We start from the raw sequence: 19,327 nt of genomic DNA on the forward strand, positions 1-19,327 counted from the left end.
TTTAGTGAAATGAATGAAACCATGCCAGAATAGAAATTACTGTCACTGTACAGTTGTGCCAGTCTTGTCATTCCAACAGGGCTTGTTCTGGAGAAGTTCCCATAGGATTGTGCCCATAAATTAAAGGCTAATTTAAAATGTAGAGATATCACAAGCTACACTACCTCCTGAATCATAACAGTTTATAGACAGGTGAAGGAAAGACTATTTCAACCTTTCCTCCCATCAAAACCTCACATTGCACACACAGCTTTTTAGTTTTTAAGGCCATAAATGGTTGTTCCGCTTTTTGATGTGTCAGTTGCTGTGGTTACATTCTTTTTTATAGTTGTTTGTATTTTTATCTTGCTCTCTCTGCTGTTTTAATGTTTTATGTAAAGCTGGGCTAAAGTTACCTCCCAACTTTGCAGCCTGGCCCTTTCTGTACCGGGAGTCTCCAACTTATTTGGGTTAGTGGGCACATTTGGAATTTTGAGAGAGTGCTGTGGGCACTCTCACAAAAGAGTTATTGTGGGGGTATGGCTTGCCCATTCACAAAATGGCTGCCATGGTGGGTATAGCAGGTGACAGAATACTAATTTCCCAGAAGGCAAACTCATGAAAGTAAAAGGAAATTAACTTGCCCAAGAACCTAAGTACTGATTGATTTGATTTGCACTCTGCCTTTCCACCAAAAAATAGCACTCAAGGCAGTGCAAGGCAGATATGAAATTTCAGCTCCAAAACATGAACCCACCCTTTTGATCCCAAATAAAGATGATGCTGGAGGGTGGCACCTCACTTGCAGCCTCCTAGTTAAATTTTTTTTTTAATCTTAATTTATTTTTTTTTTAAAAGAGGGGCAAGGAACCTGGCCAGGCTCAAAAGAGGTGTCTGTGGGCACATTGGTGCCTATGGGCACTATCGGAAACCTCCGTTCTATACATTTCAAGGGTGTTTGCTGAAATTCAGACAATTTTTCAGGAGCATTAATACTTTCAGATGAGTTGGCAGAGGGTACATTTCTTCTCATCATTTGACCCAAACCCAAAACATGTATTGCTATTTTGTGCCCATGGGGCAGCCATCTTTCCCCTGAAGAATGCCACAGCGATGCCACTACATCATGTTGTAGCGTTGTTTCCACTGGACATTTTTTGGAAGGAAAGATGGGACTCTGCCAGGCTTTCTGAGCAGCCCCATAACTGTCAGGAGCAGTGGGATTTTTTGTCAAAAAGACAAAATTTACCCTCTGCCTTGTCTGTAAGGTAAGCCTTCTGCCTGAAAAATTCCCAAAATTTCAGCAGGCCCCCCAAAGATTGCTGTCATCTTTTTTCCTCCATGACTCACCCACCCCGAAATGGATGAAAATGCCTGGGCTGAAATATATGGCACCACATTAGTTTTATGGATGCTTCATGGTACTCATTATGGTTGTTGAACTGTTTTTAAAATGGTTGACATTTTGTTTTAACTTACATTGTAAGCCTCCTTGGATGTATTGAGGAAAAGCAGGGTATAGATGTTTTAAATAAAATAAATAAAAAAATAGCATGTTATTGAGCAGGGTTGGAGGTTTTTGTTTTTGTTTTGTTTTAAATGTCAGGATTGCTCAAATATATGATTTCTCCATACAATCCAGGAAGGGCCGTATAGGATATTTCAGTTCTAACATATACAGAAAGATTGACCAAAGGTGACATGTTGATTTAGTACTTAACTTATTCTAAGAAAATGGATGAAGCCTCATATTTGACACACTTCTTTCCTTTTTTCCCCAGTGGTTCTTCAGGTGTGCAGTCTCGTCCTTTACCCAATCAAGTTCATCGAAACGGTCAATTTGAGAATATACCATGAGTTCAACTGGGGTTATGGTCTAGCTTGGGGTGCAACTATATTTTCATTTGGGGGTGCCATACTTTATTGTCTGAACCCTAAGAACTATGAAGACTACTATTAAAGGGAGCTACTTTTTTTTTTTTTAAGGAAAGGAATAACAAAAGGATTGTTCTGTCTTTTCTAACTCAGTGTTTTTAGAACTTTTGTAGAGTGTCAAACAGTCTGCTCTATTGATTTATCAGCCTTTACTTTTGGCTACAACTACTGCAAGGAGCTTTTTAACATCCCTTTAAAAGAATTGCAAAAATTACATCTGCTGATCAATACATAGGCAAGCGATACAAGCTGCTGATACGTTACCTTTGGTAAGCAAAGATCAGCACCATTGGAGGATGTAGATGGCAGCAGCCATCATGAGACAGTTAGATGGAGTTAAAATGTATTTGCATTTGCTGTAGCCTGCAAGGGAGTTGCTGGCACAAGGATCGTGTTGAAACGTCTTTGTATTACATATGATTCAAATGTTCTAGTAGGTCACCAACGTATGCCAATATGTTGTATTGGCCCTCTGGGACTTTTACTGAAATAAACTTCTAAGCGATCAGATGCTGAGGAAAGTGAAGACAACTGATTAATACATTCAATGATGTCCTGACAGCACAAGCTTGTGCATTTGGCAATCCACATTTTTCAGCCAGCTGTGGTATATCAGGAAATCAAAACTTGGAACACATTCTTCTAATTATATGGCTGGACACTGTGTCTCAGCAGTAACCCAAGTATTGGAAACAGCACAGGAAGAATGACACAGAATCTGTTAGTTCCCTCAAGAGAGAAAAAGAATACATGTATGAGCTGCATTTGTCCTGAGCATATTTCCATTTCCAAACATTGCGGTAAAGTTTTCATAAGCAACGTTTCCAAGTATTTTTATAGAAGACATCTATTGGTATTACTATGAAGCTAAAAGTATAGAGAGGACATACGAGATCCCAAGCTAATCTTAATTGTGGGGTGCAATAGCTCCTAAGTGAATCTAAATTTTCAAGAGCCTTCAGAATTGGGTAGATTTGACATATTTAAATGAATCCATTCCTATAATGAGTACTTCTTGTGTCACTTGATTTCAGACTTGATGTGCCAGCAAATTTGGATGGGGTGAACCAATTGCTGCTGTGCCACTGTAAAATTAAAAGAACATGATAAACCAGACATCATGACAAACCATGGATTATTGTGACAGAAATGAGCAGCAGTGAGCCTCAGCTTGCACGCTCCCACCATCCCCTCTTTTTCTTTGGTATGGCTGTGAGGTGAACATCAGAAGCTTTCCGTTTTTTTTATCAATTGCAGCTTGTCATTTTGTCTGAACTTGACAAACTGTGGCTAATCTTAACTATGGTTTGATTGAAACAAGCCACCTTCATGAGTGTGAAAGCTGTATCCATGTTTGGATTAACTGCAGTTTAGGGGTTTAGATGTAATGCTAAACTGTGATTAAACAAAAACAGAAGCAAAAGCTTTCAAATTCCTTCTTGTGGCCATGGTAAAGGAAGAGAGAAGTGGAGGGGAGGGGGTGGACCCTAGGCTTGCCTAGGCTCATTCCTGTCATGATAAGATTTATCATGATGTTGAGAGATTGCCATTATGTCAGTCTGACAGAAGCATGATAATGGTGATGCAGATAGATATAAAGGCCAATGTAATTATATCTTCTTCACTATTATTTTTTTAATTGCTGCATCTATAGAAATTAATATAATATTAAGATGGAATGAATGAAATAATTTCCAATTGGCAGCTATTGGTCTGACAAGCTCTTGTCAATCAGTAGGCGGACATTTTGTTACACATGTGACCTTGGCTCAAAAGTTGGGTTCCAGTGGGAAAAATGCTTAGAGATTCTCACTGGTAGCCAGAACCACTACAATAAAGAATGCTTGCTATGTCACAGATAAGAAGTTATACTAAAACACACACACACAGCTGTGCTCATGTGACAATTGCTGTTTGGGTTAGATTTTTTTAAAAAGTAATGGAATATATCTTTTCCATAGGAGACTAGCAGGGACCTGATTATGAAACTTATACATTATTATTGGTGTAGTAGAAAAATTATACTATTTTGTCCTCCAGATGTAATGGATTGGCTGAAAGTCATTTGCATTTTTCACCACATGTTTAATTTATTGCTTGCTTAAGTTTTGCAGAAACTATATAAAATCTTTAAGATCCAGGTTAATTTGGGGTGAAAATTTTAGAATGATTTACACAACATAAATGTATTTTTGTTTAAAATTAGCTTATTTGGATATGTTCAATTTCTTCTGAAAATATTTTTATACAGTGTATACAATTCTAATATACAAATTTAGAAGCAATTATTTTTGTTATATGAAAATTCAAATGTATCCTAGCATGGATATTCTCTAAGAGCACAGTCTTCAAAGCTGTAGAAATTCTGCTCTGTGTTGTTGCTCTGTAATTCTTCTTCTGGTATTAATATTGAGGCCTCAACATAATAAAAATTTAATTACTGCAGATGCAGAAATAGAAAGGGAATGTTCTGCAAAACGTAAAACCATAATAAATGTGATTACTATACAAGTCATTACTGGCAAACAAAAAGGTTTTTTTTTTTTTTAACCAAGAATCTGTAGTTTAATCTTTGCACGAAGATACTTTCTAGGGATCCCCCTCCCCCGTGTGTGCGCGTGGGGTGTGGTTAATGAGCTACACAGACAGGATCAGGAGTGTGCCTCTGATCAGGGCTGGTGTCAAGGATGGGGCCCACACCTATCCCACACCTGCTGAGGGCTCACACCCCAGTAAGGTCCCACTGACAAGAGCCCCCTGGAGTTGCTCCTGCTCTTCACAATTTCAAGCTGCTTATTCCGCTGCCTCTTGCTTTGGCCCAGACAACGGTGGTAGTGAGAAGGAGGAACAGTAAAAGCTACTGCCCACTTGAAAGCTGCTCCCTGCCTTTGAAGCAAGATGAGGAGCAACAGCAGTGGCGGCAGTGGCAGTGAGAAGACTTGCTGAGGGAGAGGGCCCATTGAAGATGTCTTGCCTAATGGCCTTCCAAGATCTGGAGCCAGCATTGCCTGTGGCGATTCTGTACTGCATGTATAACATACAACAGATGAGCGATGTCAGCTGGGAGAGGATGGCAAGAAAATGATGAAAATTTCAGACTAATGTAATACTAAATCCATCCAAAAAGAAGTCAGAGGACGTTAAGAATCAAAGGGAGAACTATTCAACTTGCTGCACAAGTAACCAAGGATATTGTGTGAACCGCCCTGAGAATGTTTTGTGATAGGGCGGCTTATAAATAAAATCAAACAAACAAATATTTAGGAATTTGGCAACTGAGAATTGGAATGTACATGTAGTAGTGACTGAAAGTTAAACAAGCCAAAGTATTTTAAATATGGCGTGGCAAGTATTGTGGAAGCACAGTATTACAAGACGTGAGAGGGTCTGCAGCTCAGTGGCAGAGCACCTGCTTTGCATGCAGAAGGCCCCAGGTTCAATCCCCAGGTAGGGATAGAAACTATTCCTGCATGAAACTCTGGAGAGCTGCTGCTGTTGGTTGGCGGTACTGTACCAATGGTCTGACCCAGCGTAAGGCAGCTTCCTATGTTCCTATGAGATGACATTTTGGCATTGTGGGGATGTCATTTGGATAGACAGAGTTGTCAAAATAGGTTTTTAAATGTGAGAATGTAAAACTTGAAGCTTAAACCAATGTTTAGACCAGCGATGGCCAATTTTTTCAACCAACGTGTCACAGTTTCCAGTCAGTGGTAGGAGACAGAGCTGCTTTAAAGCACATGCCTGTATGCACTAGAGCTCAGTGACCATGCTTTGTATGAAGAAAGGCGCAAGTTCAGTCATGGACAGGACCAGTTAACAGTGCTGGGAAAGAACTCCGCTATAGAGTTTGAAGAGTTGCTGCCTGAGTAGATAATACTGGACTAGATGGACCAATGATCTGAATCAGTATGAGGCAGCTTCAGGTTTTTATATGCAGCCACCCATGTAATATTATGTCTAGTTTACTGACCTGGGAATAAGCAGCAGTGCAACACAGCTGAAGTGTAGGCCTGACTCTATGGCATAACTAGGCCCATTGGATGGGTTGCTCCTCTCCAGATGTGCCACAGACTCCTGCAGCTATTTGTTTCACCCATGCCACAGGTTGCCTGCCTTGCCCATGGTTTAGATGTGTGGGCAAATGGCCTGATTTTCTTCATTCTCAATACTACAAATTCCATTGGAAGAACATGGAAATGGCAGCTGCTGAATTCATCTACCTAACTAGGCCAGAGGGAAAGCACAGTTATACAGTTAGGTTGGGACACAGTTGGGGGCCAGGTTTCTTGGGCTGCAAGCCTTCAAGACTTGATTATTGATTCTTTGGAGTCGTCTCACTAAAACCAGTGGCAGAACTCTGTAGGTGGCACAACTTTGTTGTTTCAGAATTGTGTCCTTTTAATGTGATCCTAAATAAACACGACTTAATTCAGTGGGAATCGCTCCAGCTCAATGGATTGGATCCAGATTTAGATGTGTGCAAACTTGCCTGGTGGAAGCTGACATCCCTCCCCCCTCCTCCCCATGGCAGCTCCTCCAGCCCCCTGAAAATATTACACAGTGGGTCAGGGACACTGCTGAATGCAGTGAGCTGTAGTGGGGGTGAGTGGGGGGATCCCTCCAAAATCAGGTGGAGGCATGAGCACAGCCCTTCCATCAATGGAAATCAGATCCTGAATCCATGCCTGTTTGGTTTAGATTTCAGCCTTTGTCTTTCCTTGCTTCAAATCCCTAAGCAAAATCACTTTGTGTTAGTTCCATTACATTTGTCATATAATACATTCCAGTGGACCCAGGTATATATTTCCATAGATAACAGAAGTGGGTACAGCCTCAGTAATTTCTGTGATCTTTGCAGCTTGAAGAAGCCCTGCTGGATGCATCATACTTCTATATCTTCATGTGATCAGTGGTGTGCACATAGTAGAGACTGCACAGAGAAGGTTACATTGTGTGTAGAAACCATCCCACAGATACCAGATGATTCAGGGCCATAGAAGTCAATGGTGTGATATCAGATCAGACTCAAGTATGTGGACTTGGATGAGTCACGTCTGGTTCTTGGAATAATACCTCCTTTCACACAAAGGGATGCTAGCTATAAGTTTCTGAGGCGTTGCCATTCATGGAATTGGATGCTTACACAACCAATCTCAAAATGTGTCACTCACTGAGTTGATTAGTGGCTATAAGACGTACTATGAGACATTAATCGAGGATAGGGTTTTGTTTTGTTTTGTTTTTGGTATGTCATGAATAAAGATAATACCACAATCTTGTCCACTCCATTTTTTCTGTCATCTAAGTGCAGATTTTGGTGCCTCATTTACACCTTCTTTTAAACATAGATAATTCAAGCAAGCATAAGATTAATCATTCATAAGTAGATGCAATGCAGAGCAGAAATACCCATTTTTACCTACAGGATTAAACACTTCGCTGTTTGATTGTATGTGTGAAAGACCACATTTAAATGTATAATTATTGTTGTATTAAAGTATTAGCACCTCAGTTGTATTTGGCTTCATATCACTAACAGGATGAATTCTCACATCCCACATATATTGTTTTATCTTGCAAATGCGTGCGCACGCACGCACGCACGCACACAGCCAAGCTGCAACTAGGGCTAGATATTTGTATTTTTAAAGCTTAAAGTATGCCGTCCGGTGCTGACAAGTATCTAGCACCTCTCTCAGATTTCTTGCACAACTACGTTTAGCTTTTGTAAGCTCAACATGTAAATTTTAAAGACATAAATAAATAGAGAGATCTATGTGTTTGAAATATAAGTTTATATATATATATATATATATATATGGATTAGCATGTAAACTGTATATTATTAAACATGCAATGAAATGACTGATAAGTGAAGTTTAATCTTATGGCTAGCAATGTAATTTATTCAGACTGTATTTTTGTACAGGACAGTGCACACTAACCTATTGCCTCTGTGTGTCCTCTATAATGCCTAAAACTGTGCCTAGAGATTTCATTTCTGTCTCTTGAAAATGAACAATGAAGGATTCTTCATGCTGTTGATGGGATTCTTTTCTTTAATGTTTTTATCATTTCTTTTTTTCTAAATGTATGCTACATTTTATTAAATTATCCATTGAAATGTGTTTCAACTTAGTTATGGAAAGAGATGTAAAATGTACTTAAAAACAAATCCAAACTTAGTGGGGTGTTCCCCCCTTCAGTTCATAGTTTTATTATCATTTCACAAGTTTTGTAGCTTACATAAAGTTGTATGTTGAAAAAGTAATCCAAATAATAAAACAAAATCCTGTTACATGAATGTAATACACTTTTTGCCTTATCTACACATGGTCAATACTACCCACTTAGTTAGATTCACATATAGTAAAATACTGTGTGTGTGATGGAAATGACATCAAGCTAAGCACCAAATGGTTAATACTATTCTGCAGGAATACTTGGGAATGTCTTGTTCCTTGACCCTCTGAGGTTAAAAATGCATGAAAGGCACTTAAAGGTTGTCATCCTGACACCAAGATGGTTCTGGTAATAGAAACTAGTCATCGCTTGGTTTCCGTTCTTGAATAACTGCAGGTTTTGCCTCATCAAAAGCCTTATGCGGGCAATCACCTGCACTTGTTAGGGTCGAAACTGCATGAGGGGTGGGGAAGGGGTATGCAGGTAAGTAAACCCTGCCCACAATGTCTCCCATGGCCTCTTCTGCCCACATGGCCTCTTCTATAGACCTCCCTGTGTTGAGCATGAAGGTTTGCAAAGGGTTCCTACTTGCATTGAGCAAATGCCTCCACATGATCGAGAACCCCGTCTTCCTGTGAACACCTGGTAGAGATTTATTTATCTGATTAACTGGCCATCAAGAATTCTGCATTATTGCAGCTTATGGTGGAACAACATGACTACATTAAAGTGAACAACCAGGAGCCTGAAATCGTACAATGAATATATATTTCACCTACTTTTTACACTCCAATAGTGTGTACAGTTGCTACTGACTGCGAGTTGCAGCACAGGCATTCAAGGACTGGAAGCAAGACATCACAGAAAACAGATGAAATCAGTGCTCCTAGAATTGGAATTGTTATGGCATGAAAGATGGCAACTCGGCCTTAAAAGATGGCCTTGTTGTTTTAAACTCTTCTGAAACAGACTTTTCTAAATAATATTATATATACTTCAGTCTAGTCTTTTGCAAAAGAACAACACAACTATTTTACTCCACTGTTTACCCTAATTACAGGTGGCTGAGTACTGAGAATGGCTACCTTTGCATCTTATAGGTTTCATATTTCTAGTGGAAGAAATATGCAAAGAGATTCCCTCATCCCCTGTTCATAAAGAGGTAACTTGAAAAGTAGCTACTGAATCTAAAATGGAATGTAGGATTTAACAAAATGTACATTTTACCCAGGTTTTTTTTGATACTGCAATTGTTTGGGGTGCAGAAAAAAATCTGCTTCCAGTATGCTTCCAGTGCAATAAAGTACACAATTAAATAGCAAATATATATTACACCTGCAAAAACTTTGGATTTTTACCATATTGTGGGCTTATCTTTTTCAGCTATAACTGATTATACAAAATGCCTCAGCACTTTTAGAACATGTTTATTCTTTACAAAACCTCCTGGGGAAAAAAGAGGAAGGAATGTATACATATACCCAGATCTTTCCCCTATGTGTAATGGGACCACCTGCTACACCCGTCCCACCTCCACCATCACTAGATATCCATACACTGGGCATGATGTGGGCCTGTGCTTGTTGGATTTTACACATGTAGGCCATACTCAGATGTTGCACTCATATGTCCATGTGTGTACGTCTGGTGGCATCAGAGATGGGACAGGTGTGCAAGGACGATGGCGTGGGAAGGGATGCTCTCATACTTTTACTTGAAAGGAGTGAGGGAGGCAGGAGCAGGGAAAGGAAACATCGGAGTCTGCTCCAGATGGACTACCGCTAACACAACCACACTCAGGGCTAACTGACATCAACTGCCCTGTGAGAAAGAAGAAGTGGAGACAGGAGCAGGTAAAGGGAACATCAGGGCCTGCTCCAGTTGGACTGGCTCCCACCCCGGAAGATGAGAGGGTGAGCAGGGCCATTCAACCATCCCTGCTGGAAGTCCACTTAATTTTTTCCTCTTCCCTCCCCATCCCTTTTTCCTTGTGTGTTGTGTCTTTAGATTGTAAGCTGGTGGGCAGGGACTGCCTTTTTTGTTGACTGATTGTAATGTAAGCTGCTCTGGAAGCCTTTTTTGGCTGAGGAATGGGATAAAAAATAATACCACCACACAAAGAGAGAAACAATCTGGATATATATTATTTGATCTGCCCAAATTTGGGAATGACTTGAAATGACAGAGGAGGAAGGACAAAAGGTGTACCCTGCATAGTCGAAAGTACACCGCTGTCCAGTAGAACATCAATTGTTCATATGTAGTAATATAATTTTAAAATGTCACAGGATCTGGAACAAACACTTCTGCCTTGTCTATTGCTCTTTTTACTCTTTAAGAGCAACAGATGACAATGATGCATAATTTGCAAACTCTGCTTGGAATCACATTGGTTCAGTAAATTGCTCAGGGTGGAGAAGCCAAAAGGGTTTCCACTGAGATCTTAAATTTAGCTGCATTTAGAGGGCAAACCTACACATGTTTAAAGTCCTAAAACTCCCAGCATTTCCCCGCCTGCCATGCTGGCCAGGGAATGCTGGGAGTTTTAGGACTTTTCTATCTAAACATGCCTGGGATTGCCAATGGAGGCTGGTGGCTCCGATGTCAGTGGGGCGGTGAATCCATTCTGGGTTTCAGTCAGAACCAGTCAGAACTCTAAAGAAGCTATCCAAGGTGCTCTGCAGCCACCAGCCTCCACTATGGCTTGTACCCTTAATTATATAAGAACGACTATATGGAAAATCCAGTTTCATAGATGAAGCATTGGCTAAGGAGCTTTAAAGAAAAGGCCCAAAATCTTCTTACCACTTGTCATATTTGAAGGTTAAAGACATAGCCAGAGGTATTCCTTGACAATTGTTCATCATTTCAGAGAAGGGTCCCAAGTGTAGGAGATCCTGGGGAGTCAAAAACCAGGCTGGGGGACAAAGCAATCTCATTGAAGGAAGAGTTGCAGTGAGGTCTGGGGGGTGCTGGGAAGGAGAACGGTTGCCAGAGGACTTGTAGCTCTCAGTCATATGAAAATGTAAGTATGTGGTTCTTGACAATAACTTGGTCACGAGAAGTAGTTTGAATTATACTGTTGTGCCTTGTGTAATGTGTTGTCCCCTTCCTTGGTTTAAAGAAGCTGTTACCTAAAAAGCCTCTGCTGATTACTCACAACTGATACCAATATGATCTAGGCAAGGATCTCAAAGGGAAGAGTGGCATATTCTAAAGACAGAATTCTGTGGCTGCTGACTGACTGTGGTTGACCGATTGCTTTGACTCAGGGCTAAACTACACACTACGTTAATGCATAGCTGACCCTAACGTTTTTTATTTTAGTGTAAGTCCACAGGGTCCTATTCCAGACTGGGACCAGCATACATAGGTGGGTCGGTGTAAACTGTCCTACCCAGTGGCTCCCCCCCCCAAATTCACCCTCTCTGCTTGGGGGCTAAAGAAAGGGGGGGGAATCTCCATTGATGCCACGGAAACCTTTTCGTTCCTTGTTTAGCTCTCGTGCAGGGTGGTGGTCATGGTAGTGAATTTAATGAGGGACAGTGGAAAGGTTTAACACCCCCCTACTTGAGCTGGTGATTCTGATCCAGATTTGGGCCCCATATGCTTACACTAAAGTAAAAAAATAAAGTTAGAATACACTACACACTATGCATATAAGGTAGCATGCAGTTTAACTCTCAGTGGCTCAGGTGCACACACATGGTTTCTGATGTGCCAAAGCAGCTCCATACAAGCAGAACCTGCCAGCATTTTCTGTCAAGGAGGTTTTCCCATTGCACAAACAGAGAATATTCTGCATCGTGGAGAAGCACAAGACTGCCTCTGACATGGAGGTTTGGAGCGTGGCCACCCCCATGCAACTAGGACCCAAAGGAAGGCTTTAATCTAGAATATGAGCACAGTGGGATGATGATATTTCTTTGCTTCCTGCCTCAGGCAAAGCAGAAGGCAGCACATAAAGAGAAGCTGACCAGAGTGGGTGTTGAACCAACCATTGTGCTGGGACACAGCATCTCCACTATACCTGATGGCAGCAGGCCAGCTTAGGGGGCATGGGATAGGCCACATGGCACACAGACCCTGGCCTCCAATGCCTTTCTGCCAGTCCCTGCACCCCCAGCAGTATTTATTTATTTATTTATTTATTGTATTTATATCCTGCCTTTTCCCCTCTTTTAAGGAACTCAAGGCAGCTTACATTATCATCCTCCTCTCCATTTTATCCTCACAACAACAACAACCCTGTGAGGTAGGTTGGGCTGAGAGTCTGTGACTGGCCCAAAGTCACCCTGTGAGCTACCATAGCCGAGTGGGGACTAACCCGGATCTCCCGGCTCCCAGTCCAACACTCTCACCACTACACCACACTGGCTCAGTTACTGCCTCATTCTGCCTAATAGTAGGGCTGGCTCTGTGACAGAAAGCAGAGGTCTTGCACATCAACTACTTCCTGCTACCTGACCTTTTTCTTTTTCAGTTTCAGATCCTAAGATCGAACCAGAGATTGGAGGGGGGGCGGTCATGTTCAAAACATTTTTCTACTCCCCATGTGTGGTCTCTCCCCAGCAAGAACCCTGAGAATATGAAAGAGAAGAAATTTCACTAAATGACACTGGTATGTAGTAGGAGAAAAATCCCCCCCCATTAATTAGCAGAATTCAGTTTTCAAAGCTGCTATTTTTGGCTTTGATGTAATTTTCCATATTGTGCTTTCATCCAAAACTGTGTTTTAAGCTGAAAAAGTCACTTTTAAAATATTATTAACCACTCTTACAATTTTAAAAGACTGGAGAGAGAGAGAGAGAGAGAGAGAGAGAGAGATATTCTATATTGTAAGGTAGGTTTTAATAGGTTTCACAAATGTTTGAAGTTTAAACATTGGCATAGGGCTTAGTTCTCACAGGAAGAGCTAAAAATAATATTTAATTTGTAAAACATGGACTTGTGTGTTCTTTGGATTATTATTACTTCAGTCCTCATTTTGCAAGAACTGGAGAGCTGACACACATTTTTAAAATAAGTGCAACTGGACAACCTTAACCCTTATTTTTCAGCAAGAGGGATCATTATGTGTTAAGAATAATATGTCACAAAATCTAGACTAGTGTTAAAAACAGATTTCTCCACCAGTACATCACCCCAATGGTTTACATGTTCCCTACAGGATGTTTTTCTTTAAACACAACCTTATACTCTCCAATATCAATAGTATTTTTTGCCATTCAACACAGTTTAGATATGGGGCAGTATCCAATTGGGCCCTTTCATGCATGAGGCGGGGGGAAGGTTGCTGGAGCCCTTCCCTTCCACAAATGAGTGTTTTCTGCTCATTTGGGGGCTTGCCCTTGGAAGTGCTATTTCACGTCATACAAATGGTAGGAGCCACGTTCAGACCAGGACCGGTGGGACTGGCTGTGTGTGGACTGAAACTGGTGAGGCTGGCCACATGCAGAAGGCCCGATTGGATACTGCCCATGGAGAGATAGTTACACAGTTCCGTAGATTGTGGCCATTAAATATTTATTCTGACTATCATGTTAAAATAGTCCAGAATCCAGCTGCAAACATATGATAACTTGCAGGAACAGATTTATCCAGGGATGTTCCATGCCCCCACTTCAAACATATTTCACATCAGTGAGTAACAAAGGTTATTGTTGTAACAAATATCTCATGAACATGATGATGCCATCAATACATTCAGTGTTCCCTTCCCCCTTTATGTTGTTGTTGTTCAGTCGTTAAGTCATGTCCGACTCTTCGTGACCCCATGGACCATAGCACGCCAGGCCTTCCTGTTCTGCGCTCTCTCCCAGAGTGTGCTCAAGTTCATATTAATTGCATCGGTGATGCTATCCAGCCATCTCATCCTCTGCCGTCCCCGTCTCCTTTTGCCTTCAATCTTTCCCAGCATCAGGGTCTTTTCTAGTGACTTTTCTCTTCGCATTAGGTGGCCAAAATATTTGAGCTTCAGCTTCAGTATCTGTCCTTCCAATGAGCAGTCAGGGTTGTTTTCCTTTAGGATGGACTGATTTGACCTCCTTGCAGTCCAGGGGACTCGTAAGAGTCTTCTCCAGCACCACAGTTCGAAAGCATCAATTCTTCGGCGCTCAGCCTTCCCTATAGTCCAGCTTTCACAGCCAATTGTTACTATTGGGAAAACCATAGCTTGGATTATACGAACCTTTGTTGGCAAGGTGATGTCTCTGCTTCTTACTATGCTGTCTAGGTTTGCCATAGCTTTCCTCCCAAGGAGCAAGCATCTTTTAATTTCATGGCTACAGTCACCATCTGCGGTGATCTTGAAACTCAAGAAAACAAAATCTGTCACTGCTTCCATTTCTTCCCCTTCCATATGCCAGGAAGTGATGGGGCCAGATGCCATGATCTTCGTTTTTTTAATGTTGAGTTTCAAACCAGCTTTTGCACTCTCCACTTTCACCCTCAACAGGAGGCTCTTTAGATCCTCTTCGCTTTCTGCCATTAGGGTGGTATCGTCTGCGTATCTGAGGTTGTTGATAATTCTCCCGGCAATCTTAATTCCAACCTCTGATTCATCCAACCCGGCGTTTCTCATGATGTACTCTGCATATAAGTTAAATAAGCAGGGCGACAATATACAGTCATGTCGTACTCCTTTCCCAATTTTGAACTAATCGGTTGTTCCATGTCCGGTTCTTACTGTCGCTTCTTGACCCTCGTACAGGTTTCTCAGGAGACAAGCAAGGTGGTCTGGTACTCCCATCTCTTGAAGAATTTGCCACAGTTTGTTGTAATCCACACAATCAAAAGCTTTAGCGTAGCCAGTGAAGCAGAAATAGACGTTTTTCTGGAATTCTCTTGCTTTCTCCATAATCCAGCGAATGTTGGCGATTTGATCATTGCCCTTCTTTGGAATTGGAACGTAAACTGACCTTTTCCAGTCTTGTGGCCACTGTTGAGTGTTCCAAATGTGTTGGCATATTGAGTGCAGCACTTTAACAGCATCATATTTTAGGATTTTAAATAGCTCAGCTGGAATACTGTCATCTCCACTAGCTTTGTTGTTACTAATGCTTCCTAAGGCCCATTTGACTTCACTCTCTAGGACGTCCGGCTGAAGTTCAGTGAGCTATCAGGGACATTAAGATCTTTCCTGTATAGTTCTTCTGTGTATTCTTTCCACCTCTTCTTAATCTCATCTGTTTCTGTTAGGTCCCTGCCTTCTTTGTCCTTTATCATGCCCGCCTTTGCACAAAACGTTCCCTTGAGATCTCCGATTTTCTTGAAAAGATCTCTAGTCTTTCCCATTCTGTTGTTTTCCTCGATTTCTTTGCATTGTTCATTTAAGAAGGCTTTCTTGTCTCTCCTTGCTCTTCTCTGGAACTCTGCATTCAGTTGGATATATCTTCCCCTTTCTCCCTTGCTTTTCGCTTCCCTTCTTTCCTCAGCTACTTGTAAAGCCTCATCAGACAGCCACTTTGTTTTCTTGCATTCCTTTTTCTTTGGGATGGATTTAGTTGCTGTCTCCTGAACAATGTTACGGACCTCCATCCATAGTTCCTCAGGCACTCTGTCTATCAGGTCTAATCCCTGAAATCTATTCCTCACCTCCACTGTATATTCATCAGGGATATGATTTAGGTCATACCTGAATGGTTTAGTGGTTTTCCCTACGTTCTTCAATTTAAGCTGAATTTTTTGAAATAAGAAGCTCATGATCTGAGCCACATACTGCTCCAAGTCTTGTTTTTACTGACTGTATAGAGCTTCTCCATCTTTGGCTGCAAAGTACATAATCAATCTGATTTTGATATTGACCATCTGGTGATGTCCATGTGTAGAGTCACCTCTTGTGCTGTTGGAAAAGAGTGTTTGCTATGATCAGCGTGTTTTCTTGGCAAAACTCTATTAGCCTTTGTCCTGCTTTGTTTTGTACACCAAGGCCATGCTTGCCTGTTATCCCGGTGATTTCTTGACTTCCTACTTTAGCATTCCAATCCCCTATGATGAAAAGGACATCCTTTTTTGGTGTTAGTTCTAGAAAGTGTTGTAGGTCTTCATAGAACCGATCAACCTCAGCTTCTTCAGCCTCAGTGGTTGGGGCATAGACTTGAATTACTGTGATGTTGAATGGCTTGCCTTGGATTCGTACGGAGATCATTCTATCATTTTTAAGATTGTACCCCAGTACTGCTTTTCCCACCCTTTTATTGACTATGAGTGCTACTCCATTACTTCTAAGGGATTCATGCTCACAGTAGTAGATATAATGGTCACCTGAATTAAATTTGCCCTTGCTTGTCCATTTTAGTTCGCTGATTCCCAAGATGTCAATTCAATCTTGCCATCTCATGTTTGACCACCTCCAGCTTGCCTTGATTCATTGATCTTACATTCCAGGTTCCTAAACGATATTGTTCTTTACAGCATCGGACTTTCTTTTCACCACCAGACACATCCACAGCTGAGTGTCCTTTCAGCTTTGGCCCAGCCGCTTCACTCTTTCTGGCGCTACCTGGAAATACCCTCTGCTCTTCCCCAGTAGTATGTTGGACACCTTCCGACCTGAGGGGCTCGTCTTCCGGTGCCATCTCTTTTAGCCTTGTGATACATTCCATGGGGTTTTCTTGGCAAGAATACTGGAGTGGGTTGCCATTTCCTTCTCCAGTGGACCGCATTTTGTCAGAACTCTCCGCCATGACCTGTCCGTCTTGGGTGGCCCTGCACGGCATAGCTTATGGCTTCACTGAATTACGCAAGCCCCTTCGCCACAACAAGGCAGTGATCCATGAAGGGGATGGGCTTCATATCACTTTTCAATTTTGACCAGCAGTGCCATGTTCCCTTGATTTCCTCCAGATTACTGGAATGGTAGTAGTTTACAGGTAGTATGCTTGGATTTAAGCTGATTGAGCATCACCAAAGACTGCTGAAGTCCAGTTCCAAGTGTTCCCAAGTCAGAATGTTACGGAGCAGTCTGAAAGTATGCCCAACTATTAAGAAATTAGACCATAATAAACATGGTTGTGTGTCCAACTAAGAAGAAATCAGATCAGAGCTTCGGCTATTGGGCGGTATAGAAATGAAATAAATAAATAAATAAATAAATAAATAATAAAGATTGGTTGTGCATTGCAATTAAACATCAAAATGTGGTTTATTCACACATTGTAGGATGCTGCGGCCTTAAACTAAGTGTTTGAAGTAAAGCGTGTGGTGTAGTGGTGAGAGTGTTGGACTGGTGGCTGGGAGATCCGGGTTCTAGTCCCTGCTTGGCCATGGAAGCTCACTGGGTGACTTTGGGCCAGTCACAGACTCTCAGACCAACTTACCTCACAGGGTTGTTGTTGTGAGGATAAAATGGAGTGGAAGAGGATTATGTACGCTGCCTTGGGTTCCTTGCAAGAGGAAAAAAGGTGTGATATAAATGCAATAAATGCAATAAATAATAAATAAATACACATCACAACCAGCAGTTAAATACAGAAAAACATACCATATACTGTATATTTTTTTGTTGGGATGTTAGATACCTGGAAATAATTAACTCATGCCTTAAAATGGGCCTTTGGGCAAGTTATTTATTATTTTTAGTTTTCAGAGCTTTCTGAGTAGTCTGAATGCAGTTTTGTGAATTAATTATAGTACCGTTAAGCCAATGCAAAGGCCTGTACTGAGCTAACTGGGTGTACTGGGATTCTGACAACTGACATAAGTGAGAATAGCACAGTTGCTTCTCATAGCTGCATTGCTCTTGGTAGATGAACAAAAGTACAAAGACTAAGATTAACTAAAGCTGCGTCCACAGCCAGACCTATCAGTGGTTCTCAAAGCACAGCTTCTCCAGTTGCTAATTACCTGTCAATCATCTGGAATTCTTAGGGCTCACACATTTTTGCTATCGGCCTAACATATTAATTGTGCAACCCAAGCGAGGGAACAAAGGCTAAACTGTTCGTCGAGGTAGGGTTATGAGTGGTCTTTTTGAGCCAATACTAACAACAAGCAGAAAAATGGGACTCTTTGTGAATCTAGGGCTGTGCAGTTGACCTTAACTCTAGCAAACACAGTTTGTGAGCATACTACTATTTGCCAGTTAAAGACAGAACACTACACAAAAAAACCCTTATAAAAGCCCACAATATTTTTCCCAACTGAGCTGAGACTTTTTAAAAACTCAAATGTCTGTTTTAACATATTCCAGACCTCCTAAAATGATGATAGGTTAGGAGACAAGGAATGCGACAGAAAGTTGAAACAAAGCTTGCAATTCTTTTTGCATGAGCACAAATTCTTCTTACTGCATGACCACAAGTAGTAGGGGCTGGGGGCGGGGTTGCTCTTTCAGTATTATTGCTAAATACTTGCAGATCATCTGTTATTGACATTCCAAAATTTGCAATTCCTACCAGAATTCAAACAAAGAGGAACCCAATGGATATTGGAATGTCAGAATAATAATGAGGTGGAACTGAAGGGATTTGCTCACCCTTATATATCACATCTTAAAATGAAGTGTTCTGAGAAAGAGGTGCTGTTGTGTAAGGTGTATGATACTGGTCTAGTTCATATATAATGCTAAACTACAGTGCAGTTTGTTGAAATCTAGCTTGTCATTGTGTCTGAACCCATCCCTGCAAACAAACCATAGTTTGTTAATCAGGAATAAACCTGGTTTATGGTTGGTTTACAAAATCTGGCTTTTTGAAATCAGAGTTTGATATGATGTCTGAACCCAGAACCATGGCTTATCCCTGGCATGTTTAACCCCTGGCAACACAATTCATGGCTATAGCAACAAACCATGCTAAACATAAACTGTGGCTTAACATTATGTGGGAACGCAGCCAATTATCTGGTTCACACATAATGCTCAATTGGCATGGCCATGTGGGAGTGAACAAACAAGCTGCCTTCCACCCAGTCATCACTTCCACTTTTCTGTTTTGTTTCGTGACATCCAAACCCAGGATCTCTGGATTTTTTAGGGATTAAACTTTGTAAGCCATATTCTTGCAAGGCTTTAGTAAGGTTTTATGTCTGTAAATCATGTGAACATGTCCTATTTGCAATCCCAAATGTGAATGTTAGCAGGAGTGCTTTTTCTGAGAAATGTCTGCAAATTCCCAAATTTGGTATCATGTTCAAAAGTTGTATTTTTTAAAAAAGAATGTGGACTTTGAAATGTGCATTTTTCAAAAACACACACATTTTCACACTTTAGTCAATAGGAGAAAAG

At 41.1% G+C, this 19,327-nt stretch overlaps 1 protein-coding gene across 1 annotated transcript in view; it reads left to right on the forward strand.

Moving 5' to 3' along the window:
• TMEM47 (transmembrane protein 47) overlaps window positions 1-7,427 on the forward strand; it is a 46,884-nt gene extending 39,457 nt beyond the window's left edge. The window contains exon 3 of the mRNA XM_084843966.1: window positions 1,761-7,427. Coding sequence (XP_084700092.1) covers window positions 1,761-1,939 — 179 coding nt within the window. The 3' untranslated portion in view covers window positions 1,940-7,427. The remainder of the gene's footprint in view (window positions 1-1,760) is intronic.
• The last annotated feature ends 11,900 nt before the right edge of the window (window positions 7,428-19,327 follow it).

This window comes from Heloderma suspectum, chromosome 3, assembly GCF_057233095.1.
Source record: "Heloderma suspectum isolate Gila_16-S chromosome 3, 16-S_ref, whole genome shotgun sequence".
NCBI lineage: Eukaryota > Metazoa > Chordata > Lepidosauria > Squamata > Helodermatidae > Heloderma > Heloderma suspectum.